A 19,782-nucleotide genomic window follows, 5' to 3' on the forward strand; every position below is an offset into this window, starting at 1 on the left:
AGAAAATAAAGAAATAAAGAAATTTTGGAGAATGGGTGGAATTGCCCTTTAAGAACAGTGGCTGGTTCTGGGCAAGCTTTACTGCTTCTGTAAAGACTCTGAAGCAACTACTCCAGCCTGTGGCATCAAAGGGCAGTATGGTTGAACAATAAAGCTGCATGTTAACCAGGCCTTCTTTATGATTCTCCTTAGTTGCTCTTTACATCCCTGCACAATGTCACAACACCTTCTACATACCGTCCACTCCGACCTCAAAACTGCACAAGAATTCTGCCATGGTCTGTCACAAATTTGGGGGCTTGGCTTTTCCAGTTTTTTAATATACACCAATCAGGCATAACATTATGACCACCTCCTTGTTTCTACGCTCATTGTCCATTTTATCAGCTCCACTTACTATATAGGTGCACTTTGTAGTTCTACAGTTACAGACTGTAGTCCATCTGTTTCTCTGCATACTTTGTTAGCCCCCTTTTACCCTGTTCTTCAGTGGTCAGGACCCCCATGGACCCTCACAGAGCAGGTACTATTTAGGTGGTGGATCAATCTCAGCACTACAGTAACACTGACATTGTGGTGGTGTGTTAGTGTGTGTCGTGCTGGTACGAGTGGATCAGACACAGCAGTGCTGCTGGAGTTTTTAAACACAGTGTCCACTCACTGTCCACTCTATTAGACACTCCTACCTTGTCAGTCCACCTTGTAGATGTAAAGTCAGAGACGATAGCTCATCTGCTGCTGCACAGTTTGTGTTGGTCATCCTCTAGTCCTTCCTCAGTGGTCACAGGACGCTGAGCTGTTTAAAAACTCCAGCTGCACTGCTGTGTCTGATCCACTCAGACCAGCGCAACACACACTAACACACCACCACCACGTCAGAAGTTGAAATCAGGTTTTTGTTCTAACCACAGTGCAGAGACAGCACTGGTTTGTGTTGTGAATTACCTCAGGCTCAGCGCTGATGCACAAAATCCTTCTATTCTGGTTTTATTAGATCTTAGTGCGGATTTTGATACCGTTGACCACAAGATTTTAATCCAGTGGGTGGAAGCACAAGGTAGGTGTTTCTAATAAAGTGGCCAGTGAGTGGAAGCACAAAGTGGGTGTTTCTAATAAAGTGGCCAGTGAGTGGAAGTACAAGGTAGGTGTTTCTAATAAAGAGGCCAGGGACTGGAAGCACAAAGTGGGTGTTTCTAATAAAGTGGCCAGTGAGTGGAAGCACAAAGTGGGTGTTTCTAATAAAGTGGCCAGTGAGTGGAAGCACAAAGTGGGTGTTTCTAATAAAGTGGCCTGTGAGTGGAAGTACAAGGTAGCAGTTTCTCCACAAGTAACCAGTAACTGCACATCTCGAGTGAGTCATTTTGGACTGGTGAGCGCCCTCTGCTGGAGACGTGTGGCAAGTTAACAGGGTTCAGTGAAGAGGCTGTTTCCGCTTATTAGTCAGTTGAGCAGTTCTGAGAAGGACCAAATCACCTACGATTCATAAGCTGACCTGTGTGCAGTAGCCGTGCGCGCCGACAAGAGTGGAGGTGGGCACGTCCATGTCCCTCCTTACCCTGCAACACAAAAGGAGAAATGAATTACTCGACTCTCTCAAACCATAAATGGGTCTATTTTAAGTGCTGAAGTCTGTTTGAAACTAATGGAGCGTTACATCGGAATCGTTCTGGAAAGGATGGCGCAGACGATGAACAGGATGCAGCCGAAGGGACCTGATTCAAACTGAACAGAGCACAAAACAAACAATGGCCCGGCTTTAACAGTAAGATCAGGAAACAGGAAACAGAGAGAACAAGAGTCAGCACGCCACACAATTACTGTACTCAATGAACTCAACATATGATGCAGGCTAATGTCTACTGTAAATGATGCTTCATTCACAGCTCAGAGAAAAACGAAACTCATCAGACAACGTTACATTGCAGCTTTACCTGTTGAATGTGCTGTTCTACCAGCATTTTTAGGTCATCTAAACTCTCAACATCGACGCAGGTGATCTGCAGAGACAAAAACAGACAAGAAGCGTAATCAGGCAGAGGAAGTAAGAATCAGACTAAGAGCATCTGTTCAGCAGACACTTACGACAGACCGCATGATATTAAAGGAGAATTCCACCAATTATTCATCATTCAGTGGTTGAGATTAAACATCCGGGATGGTCTGATGTGAAATGGTTCAATGTAGAGACTCCGATTTCTTTACGGTGGTGGTGATGATGGTAAAACAGTGGTATTTCTAAAAAATACGGTTTCTCTGGGGATTATTTTGCCTGTACCTTCTCTAGAATGGAGAATTTCACATCAAACCACTCTGAATGACTTTGTTTACATCTTAACCATAGAAATATATAGATGTTATGAAAAATCCCCTGAATTCCCCTTTAAGGCTGCAAGATATAGACTAAAAGTATCCTATCGTGACATATAAAACATGCTGATCAATGCTTGATGAAAGATCGGCCTGAATTAAACGATTTATGTTTGTTGGATCATGCAAATGTCTCAATGTACCCAAAACTCAGACACTCATCTGAAGCATCTGTGATTGGTCAGGATATTCATAGCAATTTAAAAAAAAATGGGATTTGTTAAGAGGCTTGTTTGCATATTGCAACCTTCAGCACTGTTAGTACTGCAAAAATAATTAGCAAATAATATACTGTGCAGCCCTACATGGTATCTTTTTAGACACAGTGCCAACAAATGAGAGGCAACCTAGCTGACAGGGCAGAAGTGCACTATATGGACAAAAGTACGTGGACACCTGACCATCACACCTATTTGAGCTTGTTGGATGTTCTGTTCTAAATCCTTGGCCATTCATATGAAGTTGCCCCCCTTTGCAGCTAAAATAGCCTCCACTCTTCTGGGAAGGCTTTCCAGCATTATTTTGATGGTATCTGTGGGAATTTGTGCCCATTCAGTCAAAAGAGCATTTGTGAGGTCAGGAACGATGACATGTTCCAATTAATCCCAACTGGGGTTGAGGTCAGGGTTCTGGAGTTCCTCCATACCAAACTCGTCAAACCATGTCTTTAAGGAGCTCATTTTGTGCACAGGGGCTCAGTCATGCTGGAACAGGAAAGGGTCTCCTCCAAACCACTGCCACAAAGCATTAACATCACCCTTCACTGGGAACTAAGGAGCCCAAACCGTGAAAAACAGCCCCAGCCCATCATCCCTCCTCCACCAAACTTCACTGTTAGTACTACGCATTCAAGTAGGTAGCGTCCTCCTGGCATCCACCAAACCCAGATACGATCATCAGACGGCCAGATAGTGAAGCATGATTCATCCTTCCAGAGAACACATTTCCACTGCTCCAGAGTCCAGTACCAGTGTGCCTCACACCACTCCAACCAAAGCTTAGCATTGCGCATAGTGATCTTATCCTACGTTCACATTACCAGGTTGAAGTGGCACAAATCTGATTTTTTGCCTTAATGTGACTCAGATCTGATGTTTTCAGAGCTGTATGAACAGGCAAATCTAATCTTTTCAAATCCGACCCGAGTCACTTTTATATACATGGTCCTAGATCAGATACGTATCTGATTTGTGGCCATGTGACCTTAACGTGGCACACAGATCGGAATTCATGTGCTTTTCTCCACTGCGCAGTGCGCCATCATTCAGTGTTACCATGGCAGCAGCGCCGAACAGAAGTTAAAGCCTGTAAACGGTGGAAAAGCAGCTCATCTCACCTTTTTCTCCTTCGTCTCGCTCTAATAATGAAGCTGAGAGCTGATCAGAGTTAATTATCTTCACAGCGAAGCTCGTTCTGCTCGTTAGTTTGTGCTGATGATTCACGTGATTTATTCACGTGACGTTACTGAGTAGGATGTGATCATGAGGGTCATTTCAGGACGCCAGTTCGTCACATTAATGACAGATTTCACACTTCACTTACCTAAACGAGTGTGAACCATCGTGTCAGAGAGATCGGATTTGAGCAAAATATCGGATTTGAGCGATGAGGCTTGTTATGTGAACGTAGCTTTAGGCTTGTGTGAAGCTGCTTGGCTACTGAAATCTATTTCATGAAGATCCTGACGCACAGTTCTTGTGCTGATGTTGCTTCCAGAAGCAGCCTGGAACTCTGTAGTGAGTGATGCAATAGAAGATAGGTGATTTTTACACACTTCGTACTTCAGCACTGAGCAGCCCCGCTCTGTGAGTTTGTGTGATCTAATGCTTCACGGCTGAGCTGTTGTTGCTCCTAGATGCTTCCATTTTAGAATAACAGCACTTACAGTCAACAAGGGCAGATCTAGCAGGACAGAAATTTCACAAACTAACTTGTGGCAAAGATGGCATCCCAAAACAGTTTCACATTTAAAGTCACTGAGCTCTTCAGCACGACCCACTGTACTGCCAGCGGAGAATGCGAGGCTATGTGCTTGATTTTATACACCTGTTAGCAGTAAGTGTGGCTGAAACATATGAACTACATAATTGTGTCCACATACTTTTGGCCATTACTGTTCTTTTTGTATTTTGGGGCATTTTCTGCAGCCCTTTTAGTGGATATTTCTGATTAATATAATCAAATAATAGAATATTTTTCCCTGTAACTCTATTATCAGTTTAACTAGGACAACACTGCCTCTACATTGAGCTACTAGTGATCAACAGGGGTTAAAGGAGAGGGGTGAAACCCCCCACCATGAAAACAATTCACACCCCTCCAAACAGATGGCTGTACAGAGATAAAAAGGACAGCACAGTGGACACACTAAAAGCAGAACATTTAAACACTATAAAAACACTTATACTTTGTCTATAAAACAATTGTATAGGTTGCTTTTTCACCTCATTTATTGAGGGAAAAAATGCGAGTTACAAGGGGTAGTGGTTAAAAACTTGCCCTACGAAATGGGACAACCCTCAAATTAAAAAAAACAAAACAAAAGATCACTTCATTAACAACCTTCTAGCGCTGCTCTGTAGGCGACCCAGCGTGTCTTCAGTGATAGCAGAGAAGGGAGAAGTCCAGCAACCTCGCCGCTGGGCTTTATTTACATTTAGCGCATTAAATGCTTTCAAAGAGGGGGATAAGACAATCATTTATTATCACCCACTCCAATTATTTGGTTTCTTCGGTCGCTCACGCAGCCATCTTGATGGTTTTTCTTTTTTCTCATATCACTTTGTTTGGAGTCTCTGAAAAACCTCCGTTTGGAGGGCCATGTAGCCCTAACACTTCGCCCTACCCCTCTATCTCAACTAAAATTGGGACACCCTTACCCTATTTGAACGCGCAAAACAGAGGGCTAAGGGCTAAATGGTAGGGGCAAGGGGTGAAATGGGATTGGGCCAAAATCTAAGCTGATATTCTCTAAAGGAGCAAATAAAACATCTGCTCAGTAATTTGAGTAAAATGATGTCTTTATCAATCAGGGCCTGTGACCTATACTACTTAACACACAGTCCTATTTTACATTAACTTCTCTGGCTCACACTTTGCCTTTGTTCAGCTTTTTTATTGGTGTCATTCCGCCAACAGAAAACCTGATATTGCCATGGTCGAGTCAATGGGTCTCTGGACACTGATGTCAGAACAAAAGATCATTTTCTGGACAAGCATGTTGTGGCGATGATGTCTAACACATGAACACAATTTTTGTGGACCTTTTATTCTCAGTAGTCTCTGCTCCCTTTACGAGCAAAAAAGTCTGTCAAATAGCTTTAATAAAAATCTAATAATCAATGCTGAAAGTAGCAACTTTTTTACCGTCTCAAGAACTCCCTCGGATCTGTAGTGGCCCACTGGCATGAACAGACTTCTGCCCGAGTTTCTGTAAAGAGACCATACGCAGGTAAGGAGCTGCTCCCAAAAGAAAACAGCAGTCTGACATCGCAGTAAATAATTCATTTGTTTACATGGCAACAGTGGCTTTCTTCCTGTCTCCGGCTCTCCACAGGATTTCAGCCAGAGCTTCGGTCAGGCACTTCGTCCTTACAGCGTCTGAAACCCGCAGCCTCCTGGTCAAATTTAATAACACATAATTTAAACGCATATCCTCTTGTGACGGGTATCAATTGGTGAAATACAATTTTCCAAACTCAAAATACACCTCAGTCATAAACACTGGCCCCTTTATGAATACCAATCCAATCAAACCCAAACAACAGTGAAATAACTCAATATTGCAGATGTAGCAAATTTCCTCTAAATGAAGTAAGTCGGTCTAAATGACATGAAGAAGGAAGATGATTGATGCTTGACGGCACTTACTCAGACGATGAGTCACTGCTGGTTCTTTCAAACAGAAGCTTCTGGAGAACAGTGGCCTGGACAGCAGCAAGCACGCCACACGGCCCTCCCTGGTCAAACGGCATAATCACTTACACACACACATCATGGCATGCTCTCTCGCCCTCTCTCTCTCTCTCTCCAGCCCTGTTTGAGGACTTTTTACAGTTAATAATGTCGTCCACCATGCAGACCTTGGATACTGTTTATAATGTGTTAAAAATGGAAAAAAGAAAGGATCTCAGTTCATTTATGTAATCATGCAAATAAAAACTAACTGAACTAATTTTAGTTAGTTAGCTCAACAATTTTGCATGCAATACTGTGCAAAAGTCAGAGACCATCCTTCCTTTCCAGTTAAAACGGCCATTAAGTTACTCATTTTTCAAAGTCAGGGAAAAACACAAAAAAAGTTGCCTCTGCAGTTAAGCAACATATTTTTTAGTGTATACTGTGACTTTATTAGCTCCTATTTAACCCTTGTGTGGTGTTGATGTGTTTGTTGGACCGACTGCATTATTGTTTTTAAAATCAATACAGTCATAACGTTTTATGTAAAAATACCAGATGTTTAAAATGTCACAAGTGTCCAGCGTAGGGTTCTCCTTTAGCAGCAGTAGCCAGTCAGCAGCCTGTCCATGTTGTCCACCCTCACACACACACACATACATATATACAAGCACATACACACATACACACACACACACAGACACCCACACACTAACAGCAGGCCATGTAGGAGGAGAACAGAGTGAAGGACACAGCACCTCCACACTTTTACTCCCTGCAGGTTCCCAACACCACATGTGTAATATAAATGTGTGGGGGGTGAACAGAGTGAAGACACTGAAAATGGGTTATTTTATATGTTCTTCACAGCAAATGAGCCAAGGACAAGAATCCAAGGATGAAATAATAATAAATCACATAATTTTTCCTTTTGGTAAACATTGAAAATGTGTCCCACAGACTCCCAACACCACACATAGGTTAAGGAGACTCACTTTCAGTGGTTCAAAGAAACCTGCAGGGATATGTTTCCATGGCTACAATGTTCAGTCTTATAAGTTGGTTGAGCTTTCTTCTTCTCCCAGTCAAAGTAATCCCACATTCAATGATGCTGAGGTCTGCACTTTGGGGTGTAAAAATACACTAATTTCCCTATCTGACACACTATGCCATGTTTGCCTCACAATATGATACATTTCCAATACTGAATTAGGAACATTCAAATTTTATTATTTATTTATTTATTTTTTCAGGGGTTTTTTTTCCAAAAAGGCTACAGTGCTTGTTGAAGGGATAACTGGCACTGACTGGCAAGTCAGTGTCTTAGAAAAAATGTAATAAATAAAAATAGCATTAAAAAAGTGCAAGGTGGTGCAACCGTCTAAGTGTTAGCCCCATCATCAGGAGATGGCAAGTTCGACGGCTGGTGATGCTACAGCTGTCTGAGGCCGGGAGTCCAAGAGGGCACAGCTGGCCTCGCTCTCTCTGGGTGGGTAGGATAGCCCCCTCCTTCTCCTCAAAAAGTGCAAGGTGCATATTTCATGTTGCACATGTGCGTTTCTCAAACACGTGTTACTATGGCTCTGAGTGTTTCGAGTTCATTTCGAATCTGATCTTGTTTTTGTCTATAAAATGTAGCTCTGATCTTCTGGCTGAAGCGAATCAGAGGGGATTTTCCAATGTGGCTCAATCGCTGCCAGTAAACTGCAGATCCAGGCTTCTCTACTGAGCACTGGTGCAAACTGGAAGCTATAAACATCCCTGTGGAGTTACTTGTTTCGCTCGTTCAGAATCGACACCTGGTGGCTGCTTGAATTCTGTGTGGAGAAGCTGCTGCTGTGACTCGTGTTTTCTCCTCACGCTGTTGACTGACACATTTGTGTGAGGTCTTCACAAGTGAGTTAGCATTTAGCACCAGTACTCACTCAGTGTTGGCACACTGTCACCGTTTAGTCTACCACTCTTTCTCGTCGTTATTCACTCGACTGGGAAACCAGAGTGTTCCCAAACAGGAGATGAACGCGAGGATAACTTCACTTCTTCCAGCTAACGTTTGCTCTCTCTACATGTCATTTCAAACAGCTCAGTTCATCAAACATCCAAGCTGGACAAAGATGAAGTTAGCTCGAACTAGCCAAAGTGTAACTGCTGCACCATTTAAGGTGGAACAGAAAATTCGCAAGGAAGCTAGAGATTAAGAAGCTTCAGCCTTCAGCTTTGTTCAAGGTACACTCTTAAAACTGATGGTTCTTTAAGTGTTCTTTAGTAAAAAAAATGGTTCTGTATAGAACCATGAACTTAAAGAACCCTTTGCATCATTCTTCAGATTGATGGACAATATGCTATAGATGGTTCTATAGAGAACCTTTTTGAAAATGGTTCTATGCAGCACCAAAAAGCGTTTTTCTATTGTTACAACGTCAAGCCTGTTTTTGGTGCTATATAGAACCATCTACAGCACATTGTCCATCAATCTGAAGAACCATTTAACGATGCAAAGAAATCTTTAATCACGCAAAGGGTTCTTTGAGTGTCCATAGTTCTATATAGAACTATTTCCTTTACTAAAGAACTCTTGAATAACCTTCTTTTTAAGTGTGCAGGCTAACCAAACCTGTTTTTTCCAGTCCTGAGAGCCGCACAGCAGAGCTTTCTTTACGTTGATGAGTATTAGTTTTAGGAATATGGTAAATAAACCCGTGTTACATAAAACTGTATAATATTTCCAGTATTACAGAATTTATAGCATGAAATAAAATGTGTTTGATTCACAGCGCAAATCGTCTTGAGACCCCATACTGAAAAATTGAATATGAACATTGTGTCGTGACACCCCTAGAGGTCAGTCCACTGTTCTGAGAGCACCAGAAGCTTCGTTGTTTGATCTGCAAATGTTCTTTCTTTTTTGTTTATCTCCTTGTCTCTGTAACAGCTCGACATTTTCGACTTTTTTTTACTTTGATCTTCTCCTTCATTATGCAAATGGAATATTTTATATCTAAACTCCTCAGAAATATTTGTGGAAAAGTGAATAACTTGTACTTAATGGCCATTTTGACTGGAAATTTAATAAATAAACTGTGGTCAAAGCCAGTTTATGAGGAGCCTGGCCACTTCCTATTTCCCCCGTTATATCAAAAACAGGACTGCTAAACAGCAGAGGGCGCCCACGAGAGAGTCCTCAATGAATGGGAGTAAATGGAGCTAAACGGCTAAAAATGAAAAAGTTAAAAATGTTTCTAGTCACTTATCTAGAACGTTTCTTTAGGTTTAGAAAGTAGAAGGATGTATTTCACTAAAAAGCAAAGAAAACTCACCTATATTTTTCCTTTTTTTCTACAGTAAACGGGTTTTGGGCAGCAGAAGGCGGGTATTACTGCTAGTGAGTGCTGATTGGTTGGTGAGCGGAGACGTCATAGATGTACATGAGGCGCCGTTTTAAACTCCTATAACTCGAGTTTAAAAGCTCTTAAAAATATAACAGCGGTGTTAAAATGTTTTATGCTGTTCTGTGTTCAGGAGATGATTGTATTCTTTTACATTAAAAATGTTTAAGTATTTATAAACTATGATTTTGCTCAAATTCTCCATATCAACCCATTCATTTTGGACTCGCTCGGGAGCGCCCTCTAGCGTTTGAGAAACCCAGAAGACATTACAGAGCGGTAATTCTCCTCTCTACAAGTTCTCTGGTGTGGTCTCTGACTTTTGCCAAAGCAGCGTGCACAGTCCATCATTTTCTGACATTGTAAAATCCCCACCATCCAACAGGAGGAGCAGTTAGGACCCCACAGTCCTACATTTACTGCTTTTTCAGCTTTAGGTTAGGTAAAGTGAGCAAATCCCTCAGATTATCTCATTCTCTGGGTATTATCTCATAGATCATCAAGGCCTGGGGGCATGATTGTATGACATTTTAGTGCATAAGTCAGTCTTTCAGATTCAGTTACTTTTACTTTTTACTTTTTTTTACTTTTTCTGCACAATCCCGTATCTCAGAGCAGGTGCATTTGAAAAAGTGAAACTCTGGCGTTTCCACTCCTCGCTGAAACACATCATGGGAGAGACCGAATATGATCTCCTTCAGGGCCTGAAATAAATCAGCAGGTAATTAGTAATGTGATTCTTTAGGAACAGCACTTTACGGAATACATCTTAAAATGCTAACAGTCTCAGTGAAGAATATGAGCTGTGATGTTTAACTCATTTTAATTTCAGAGAATCATTATGCTTGTTGTGTTTAAACTCTACAAGCATTGCATTAATACTCTTGTTTCACTGTTGCATTTTGTTTGGAAACAAAAGGCTTAAATAGAAAATCATCCAGTACAGATGATAGATACATCCAAGCAAGCTCTCCCATTGGTTAGGACTTTGGGAGCTAAACTGAAGACTTACTGTGTCAGATTAACTACCAACACGATTAGGAAGTGACAGAGGAATCAAACAATCATGTTTTGATTTACAACAGGACCACTTTTGTGAAACTCTAGGTTTTCTAGAAGTTCTAGATGAATCACTTTGAATATGAGCCAGAGTCAAAGCAGGTTTCGGTTAGTTGTTAGGAATGGAAAACAGTGGCGGCAGCTCTATGACAGGACATCAGAAACCATTTCAAAAATAGTCTGTTTAAAAAAACTTTTTTAATATACAACCCCATTTCCGAAAAAAGTTGGGACCCTATGCAAAATGTAAATAAAAACAAAATGCAACGATGTGCAAATCATTTAAACCCTATATTTCATTGACAATAGCACAAAGACAACATATTAAATGTTGAAACTGAGAAATTGTATTGTTTTTTGAAAAATATATGCCAATTTTGAATTTAATGCCAACAACACGTTCCAAACAAGTTGGGACGGGGGGCAACAAACACCTGGGGGCAACAGGTCACTAATATGATTGACAGGACTCTTTACTAAAGGAATCACTGTAAAACTGATTCATACAAGCTCATACTATTACATACTGCTAACATACTATTAGAAATCCATAGGAGAAACCCGCTAGCAGAAATGAGCATTATCGTAGAGTTTTTTTCCTTGTTTTTAATCACTTTTAATCAATTTATGGCCCAAACTATAGGCCTAGTTCTAACAGTCATGGTTCCCCACTGGTTCCTGCTACCTTTCATTCAGTGTTCACCACATTTGCACTTTTAGGTAATTTTTTAACTCTCAGTGAAGCCACACTTACAGTAGCCAGTTGCTGGTCCATGGGACGTTTGTTCAAATTGTGTTGAGGTAAAGAGTTGTTGACCAGCACTGTAGAAAGACCAGGTAAGTCCTCCTCATCATCTATGTCATCTGCAAAAAGACACAAATCAAAATCATCCGACATTTAAATTTAATAAAAGACAAATATCAAGCAAAATCCATTCAGGGATGCTACTGGTTTCCAAAGTCTTAACAAGCATTTGGCTTGAGGTCCCAAAAAGAGGATGAATGTACTACCTTTGATATCATAAGTATGGACCATAAAGAGCACAATATCAAAGGCAATATTACAGATGTTATTCTGCAGTTCGTTTGGCTGTGAACCATGGTATGAACTGCAGTCTGAGGAACATTATAGAAGCCCTACCCAGAACCAGTCCCGCCATATGGAGACCATCCACTCTTGGACTGCAAGCTGATTTGTTTCTGTAGAGAAAATAGCAAAACCTTATAATCAAGGAATTGGATTAACACAGCTCAGAACACGCACAGGTCCTAAAAGTCATGGCATAGTTTCAGGTGGAAATCTGATGGATTCTGCCAATGTGTTATGTACAAATCTGGCACACAAGCTTAAACATGCATTTTATGAACAATAAGAATTACAATAAGAACAATAAGAACACATTCACAAATAATACACTAAGCTTTTAACACAGAAATAATCCTGGAGTAATAGTTTATACTAAAAATACGTTTTAACAAAACTATCACAAAACAATGTCTCAGCTATCAAGCAACGCATTTATAACCATTCTGTGTAATAAGTTAACAGCATGTAGCTTTTAGAGCCATTAAACGCATCAGACATCTCGTTCCTAGTAATATAACAGTGAACAATTCTGACTAAATTTCTCTAGAAAGGCTCATTTCACACCGAACCACTCTGAGTGATTTTGTTCACATGTAAACCATTGAATGGTTAAATAGTTTTGCAAAATCGGTGGAGCTCCCCTTTAACACACTGTTGATTCGTTACTGGCCTACAAAGTTTTTTTTTCGTCCGACCCACTAGACATTGGGCTGAGCGTAAATTCTTGCGATTCTACTTCTGTGTCCTGTAGAGCAAAGTGTTTCTCACCTAGGGCCGCCATCCCCCCCCTGAAGTAAGAGTCATCCCATTTTATGGCACCATTTTAAGTCATTCGGATGGGGTATAATGTTGACCCCTGCAGCGCTGCTGTGAACTGTTCTAAGTTAAGACTTGGCTTTTGTTCATAATCTATTGCTCTCCATCTTTCCCTCTCTCTCCTGTGGCCACGGCTTGAAAAGAATATTCCGCACGAAACTAAATCCTAAAAAACGATTCTATTGCATCACATTTTGCCGTTCGCCTACACTCGTGTGTACATCTGGCCTAAAGTGCTGCTTATGTAAACTGCCAATGTCAAGGTCAAAAAAAAAGACGCAGAGAAAGGCTTACTTGTGAAGTTTGACTCTATGCACTCCGTCAAACTCACTGCTGTCCATATTTTGTCTATGTGAACCGACAGACAGGCTGCTAGCTCTCTCAAAAGGCCTAGTTCCATCAGCCTCAGTGAGTCCAGCATCCAAACTGCTGCTTTGGCCCATCCAGTTCACCCTGTCTGAATCATCTTCAGGCTTATCTAGACACAAAGAGCCTGGTGTTCTCCGGGCAGGACGTCTCCTGCTGTTTTCCTACAAAAAGAAACCGTATTCACCATCACAGTTCATTAAAGTACCAACAGCAACAACAGTTTTATCAGAACTTCACACGACAGCTAAACAAATAAAGTGAGTTAAAAATGGACTCTTCTTGGATTACTGAAAATAACCTTATAGCCTGTTATTTTTGTTTGGAACGCTGCTTTTGCAAAAAAGAACACTATGAACTAGAAATCCGCAGGATTTCATCCCGCTCCCGCAGAAAATCAGCATCATTTGTCCCGCTCCCGCCCGCAACCGAAACATTTTGCCCCGCTCCGGTCTGCGCAGTTCCATCAAGGTGAATCAAATATCTGACACAGTCTTTTCACAAATACATTATTCTCTGCTGAAATAACACAGCAGTCATGATCATCAGACTCACTGTGAAGTAACTTCACCAAACGCCATTTATACCCTGTACACACAAAGCAGGACTTAAACCACAGAGCGGTTATTTTTGGTGTTCTGCTGGGCCATTGGACTGAAGGCACAGCCAGTCAGTGATGTTTAAAAAATGTATAACAACTTATGTAAGAAAAATGAGGCTAAAAAAAAAGTATATTTTCCTGTTTTTTACAAAAGATACATGTTTTTCATTGGACAGGGACGATATACATATATATACATATTAGTCTATATTAACCAAATACAAATGTTTTACCGTAAAATTGGTATAGTAAGCATAGGCGTGTCAGATGTATACTGATTAGCTCTTGAAAGCACGCTGAATGATCCGATGGAAACTCGTTTAGTCTAAGCATAGCAGTGGAATCTTTGGGAGCAGTGAGCAGCATTTGTCTGTACTTTAAACCAGCGAAAATAGAAATGAAAATGACATAAATTTCTATGTATTTGCTAAATTTAACATATTAGAAACATTAAAACATAACATTAAAAGTGCCATTCGTTTTGCACAGGCCACACTTTTTTTTATTTCTATCCAAACAACCGTATATAAAATATGAATAATGAGTGACTCTGAGCCAAATCTACCAATAAGGTGAGACATTAAGGTAAAGTATGGAAAGGAGCACACCTGGGAGGAGGTAGTAATGGGGCCTGCCATGATGCCTCTCCTCATTCTGCTGGTCCTGCTCCCCTGGACATCCACATCACTATTCTTCCTCTCAGAACCTAATCCTACTTTAGAGGACGCAAAGAAGCTGTCCTGGCTGGAGGATGGGAGAAATATGCCTCTCTCACAGAGAGAAATGCTCTTGGAGCTCTTTGGTGAAGGACTTTCTTTTGCTGGAGATGCCGTAAGCTGGGACACAGCACCGCTGCTCTCAGATAAACTGCAAAAAAAAGTTACAGAAACGTTTGTGTTCAAGAGCGCCCGACTGATATGATCAGAGAAATGATTCAATGTATTAAAAATATTAAAAATGAGTCAATTTTATTTTATATCAACACATTTAGTGGTAATTCACTGAATACACTGAACAAAGATTCAATGATTCAAATGTGCCAACTGGTTGCATGTTAATGAAATGTGTCATTTTCAGTGTATTGTCACGATTATGATTATAATGATGATGATGATGATTCAGCGCCATCAAGTCGGTTCAGACTCTTGGCAACCAGACAGATGGTGTTTCTCCAGAATGTCCTGTCTTCTGTTTGGCTTTTTAGCCCTCTAAATGGCTTGTTGTTGGCTGTCCTCTTCCTCTTTTACCTTCAACTGTTCCAACTGACTTCTCCAATTAACTAGCTCTTCTCAAAACACGTCCAAAATAAAGAGCTTGGGTTTAGTTAACTGAGCTTCGAGTGAGACGTGAGGCTTGATTTGGTCAATGATCCATTTGTTTGCCGTCCAAGGTGCTCATAAAAGTCTTTGCCAAACCCAAAGTTCACAGGCATCAATATTTTTACTGTCCCATTTCTTTATTGTCCAGGTTTCACATCCATAAAGAACCACAGAAACGACCACAGCCTGGACAATCCTGATCTTTGTTTGTAGACATAAATTGCAATACATAGAAATTTGAGGATCTTTTCAAGCTCCTTCATCCTTGTTCTGGCAAGTGTCAGCCTGTCATCGTATTTCTCAACTGCTGGATCCTAAAGTTGGTAAAAGCTGTCCACCATTTTTACATATTCTCCAACAATGGTGACTTTAGTGGTCTCATAACCGTCTTCGTTATATTGAGCCCATCCCATCTTTTTCTTTAATGTTCCTTATAAGAGTCTTCAGGTCTGTAGATTTTGTGCTATGAGTGCCGTGTCATCCACTGAGGCCCAATCCCATTTCTTATTTTTACCACTACCCCTTGTTTTTGAGTGTCACCCTAACCCCTTGGAACTGAGTTACAGGGTAGTGGTTGAAATCTTTCCTCTGAAATGGGACCCTCAAATAAATAGATCATTACTTCATTAACAGCTACTGGCGCTGCTCTGTAGGCGACCCTGCCAGTCTGCAGTGACAGCAGAGGAGGGTAAAGTTCAGCTCCTCACTGCTGGGCTTTAGTTACATTTAGGGCATCATATGATCTTCAAAGAGGGGGGCAATTATTTATTATCACCCCCCCCCTAATTCTTCAGTGATGTGAAGCTGAAGTCAGATATTCACCAGGTTCTTGTTCGAATTTTCCCGTTCCACCTTAAATGGTGCAGCAGTTACATATACTTGGCATTCTAGCGGTTCAGGTGTCAGAACTGCTGGACTATTTGAGGTGGAACGGGAAAGTTAGCTAGCTAGCTACCGAGACATTAGCATGCTATTAGCGATTTTTTATGCTTGTTATGAAGAAAACAACCAAAATACACTGAAATGACATTAAACTAAGTATATACAGTGGTTATCGTAATTTTAACAGAGAAAATTCTCACATTTGTGGGTTTCTTTGGTCTCTTGTTCTCCATCATGCCAGTTTTTCTCTTTTTCTCATAACTCTCTGTTTGGAGTCTCTGAAAAACCTCCGTTTGGAGGGCCATGTAGCCCCAACCCTTCACCCTCCCCCTCTATCTCAACAAGAATCGGGACACCCTACCCCTAGACGTGAATGCACAAAACAGAGGGCTAAAGGGGTAAGAGGTAGGGGCGAGGTGTGAAATGGGATTGGGCCTTACAGAAGGCTGTTGAAGTTTCTTCCACCAGTCTTCAGTACTTGATCATCCTCCTCCAGTAACCTCATTCGAGGTTCAGCATACAGACTGTACAGTGATGCATCAGTTATTCTGAATCAGTGTATGTGTGGTGAAGAATAAATGGACATGTTTCGGTGATTTTGCAGACAGAATCCAATGTTTTGTTTTCGAAAAAGCAAATTGTTTTTTTGTAGAATCTGATCCATTGTTGTCAAAATACAAGCTGAAATGTAATAAATATGTCAAACACTGCCATTCAGAAGTTTGGAATCAACATTTTTCAGTAATGTAATTTTTTTTTGTGGCATGTGCATGCATAAAAATATTCTAATATGATGCCGGTGCTCTTCAACGTTATAGGTTGGAATTAGTAGGAAAAATAAAGAAACATTAGATGTGTCCAGAATTATGGACAGAGCTGTAAACGATTACCGTAAAACAGCGGTCACACATTTGGACCAAAGTGGAAGCTGTGGTGAGATGCACAATCATTCAAAAGTTTGGAATCACTTGTCATGTCAATAGCCTCGGTTCAATAATAATTCAATAATAACTTACTCAGAGTAGACAGTAGATTGTAATACCGTAAGCAAGACACTAGAACATGTTTCAACAGTTTATTTACTATGTCTAGTTTTTGGGAGCATCAAATAGTTATTACATGGTAAATGATTTATTATTATTATTATTATTATTATTATTATCTAAGCACCACTTTTAAAATACAAGACATTTTGGATATTAATTTTAGTATGACTTCATTCTCAATGGGCCTCATTCACCAACCGTTCTTAAGAAGAAATTTCTTCTCCAAACCCACTTACGCAGTTTTCAGGAAGATTTTGACATTCACCAATGTTCTCTTATTTAGGATTTGTTCTTAGGTAAGGACAGAATCTACACACTCAAGAGCACAAACGTGAACAGTTCTGCGAGTTAAGAACACGTCATGAATCTGACGTGGACTTTTTCTTAGGACCTTTCTCAAGAACACGTTTAGAAACAAACATAGGAAAATACTGGTGAATAAGGCCCAGTGAGGATGAGGTCATACTAAAATTAACATCCAGAATGTCTGGTATTTTAAAAGGTCTGTCTGGTATTCTTAGATAATAATATTCTTAGATAATAATAACAATAAATTATTTATCATGTAATAACTTCTTGATGCTCCCAAAAAGTAGACTATAAAGTAGACTGAAAAAAATTTACTCTCTTGAACAGTCAAAATATTTCACATAAACAATATTCCAGCTTCTAAACTGCACTTTTATATATCGCTGTTGTCGAAGAAAACCCCGTATCTCCAAAATGGCAACTTTACAGGAGAAGGAAAAAACGGACTCTACTTTTAATGTAAGTCAATGGAACCAGACTTTTCTCCAAGTCATTTTGGGCCGTTTCTTTTGGTCCATTCATCATGAAATTTACACAAAGTGTAAAGGACAACAGGCATTTACAGATTATGCCAGAACCTGAGAAACAACAAAAATGGAGAAATGGAATAGGTTTTCGTCCGACAGCAGCGATACCTTGGTATATAGTGTAGTGTGTATGAGTGAGTGATGGTAGGAATGCATGTTTTATCTTTTATTTTATTTTAATCACTACAAGTAAATGTTTGATACTGTGCACTGTGAGCTCCTGTAACCAAAACTAAATTCCTTGTATGTGTAAGCAAACCTGGCCAATAAAGCTTGATTCTGTTTCTGATTCTAAAACATGTTAAAATACATTCTAGCGTCTTGCTTATAGTATTTCAATCTACTATCTCCTCTGTGTGAGTTACTATAGAACCGCAAGTACTGACAAAACAAGTGATTCCAAACTTTTGAATGGTTGTGCATCTCACCACAACTTCCACTTTGGTCCAAATGTATGACTGTGGCAGAGGTAATGTATTTTGTAAGCAGTGGTGTAAATGTTTTTGTTATTTCTTTTTTCAAATACTGCAGATACCTCAAACTATCCCCATATTGACCAGCGAGATCTCTGTCTTTCCACATATATGAGGCATCATTCGTAGTGGAGGCTGAACCAGGCACATTTTCCTCAGCTGACAGAGTTCGGTTGTCCACAAGGTGGCATCTCTTCGCATCTCCACTCTTTCTCATCTGCTCCTTCACCATGATCTCCAGCATTGATTTCAGTGGGTGTTCTTCAGACTGCAGAAAGCGCAGAGAAGAAGATGAACCTAAACAGATGCTTGTTATCTTGGATATAATCAGGTTAATCACTATAAAAGCTCTTACCTTATTCTTTTTATACAGACTCTCCAAGTGAAGGATTCTGCGCAGATCTGACCTGTTGTTGATGCTTAAGTTCGTTCGTGGAAGCTCCTCGTCCATACAAGCAATCGTTTTCTTCAGACCCTACAAAATTAACTTTGTATATTTAGTCACTGTGCAAACACAGCTAATGTTAACATCTGCAGACAATAGACACTGAAGTACAACCCCATTTCCAAAAAAGTTGGGACGCTGTGCAGAATGTAAATAAAAATAAGATGCACTAATGCCCCCCTATACCATCATGAATACTGGCTTTTGAACTGGGCACAAGCTTGATAACAAGCTGAGTGGTCTTTAGCCTGGAGGACACAGCGTCCATGATTTTCAAAAAGAAAAAATTCCATCAAAAATTCCAAATGTTGATTCGTTGGACCACAGGACACTTTTCCACTTCTCCTCAGTATATTTTAAATGAGCTCAGGCCCAGAGAAGGTGGCAGCATTTCTGGATTCTGTTTATGTACAGTTTCTTCTTTGCGTTTTTAACTCGCATTTGTGGATGCAGTTATGAACTGTGTTTACAGACAGTGGTTTTCAGAAGTGTTTCTGAGCCCATGCAGTGATTTCCACTACAGAATCATGTCTGTTTTTAATGCAGTGCTGCCTGAGGGCCCAAAGATCACAGCCAGCAAATACTGGTTTTTGGCCTTGTCCCTTCGATTCAGAGATTTCTCCAGATTTTCTGAATCTTTTAATGTTATTATGTACCGTAGATGATGAAAAGCAAAAGTTCTTTGCTGTTTTATGTTGAGAAACGTTATTCTTGAATTGTTGCACTATTTGCTTGCACAGTCTTTCACGGAGTGGTGAACCCCTCCTCATCTTTACTTCTGAAAGACTCCGCCTCTCTGAGATGCTTTTTTATACCCAATCATGTTACTGACCTGTTGCCAATCAACCACCAGGTGCTTTTGTTAGTATTACACAACTTTACCAGCCTTTTATTGCCCCCGTCCCAACTTTTTTAGAAGATGCTGTTGGCATCAAATTCAAAATTGGCACATATTTTTCAAAAAACAATAATATTTCTCAGTTTCAACATCTGATTTGTTGTCTTTGTACTACTTTCAATTAAATATAGGGTTTAAATGATTTCCACATCATTGCATTTTGTTTTTATTTACATTTTGCACAGCATCCCAACTTTTTGGGAAATGGGATTAGATAATGTTAGAATAACAAAGAAAAAGGAATTTCTGTCTTGCATGTAAGGTGCTCAGCAGAACCCCAGCAAACAGTAAAGAATAGGGACGC

At 40.3% G+C, this 19,782-nt stretch overlaps 1 protein-coding gene across 1 annotated transcript in view; it reads right to left on the reverse strand.

Moving 5' to 3' along the window:
* Positions 1–19,782, reverse strand: part of mindy4 (MINDY lysine 48 deubiquitinase 4) — a 33,670-nt gene that overhangs the window by 8,529 nt on the left and 5,359 nt on the right. The window contains 14 exon segments of the mRNA XM_036579582.1: positions 1,493–1,556; positions 1,655–1,722; positions 1,932–1,997; positions 5,734–5,797; positions 5,883–5,984; positions 6,238–6,328; positions 10,239–10,329; positions 10,331–10,354; positions 11,464–11,573; positions 11,851–11,909; positions 12,907–13,142; positions 14,188–14,446; positions 18,198–18,403; positions 18,491–18,610. Of these exon segments, the coding sequence (XP_036435475.1) occupies positions 1,493–1,556; positions 1,655–1,722; positions 1,932–1,997; positions 5,734–5,797; positions 5,883–5,984; positions 6,238–6,328; positions 10,239–10,329; positions 10,331–10,354; positions 11,464–11,573; positions 11,851–11,909; positions 12,907–13,142; positions 14,188–14,446; positions 18,198–18,403; positions 18,491–18,610 (1,560 nt within the window).

The sequence above is a fragment of the Colossoma macropomum genome, unplaced genomic scaffold (assembly GCF_904425465.1).
Source record: "Colossoma macropomum unplaced genomic scaffold, Colossoma_macropomum, whole genome shotgun sequence".
Lineage (NCBI taxonomy): Eukaryota > Metazoa > Chordata > Actinopteri > Characiformes > Serrasalmidae > Colossoma > Colossoma macropomum.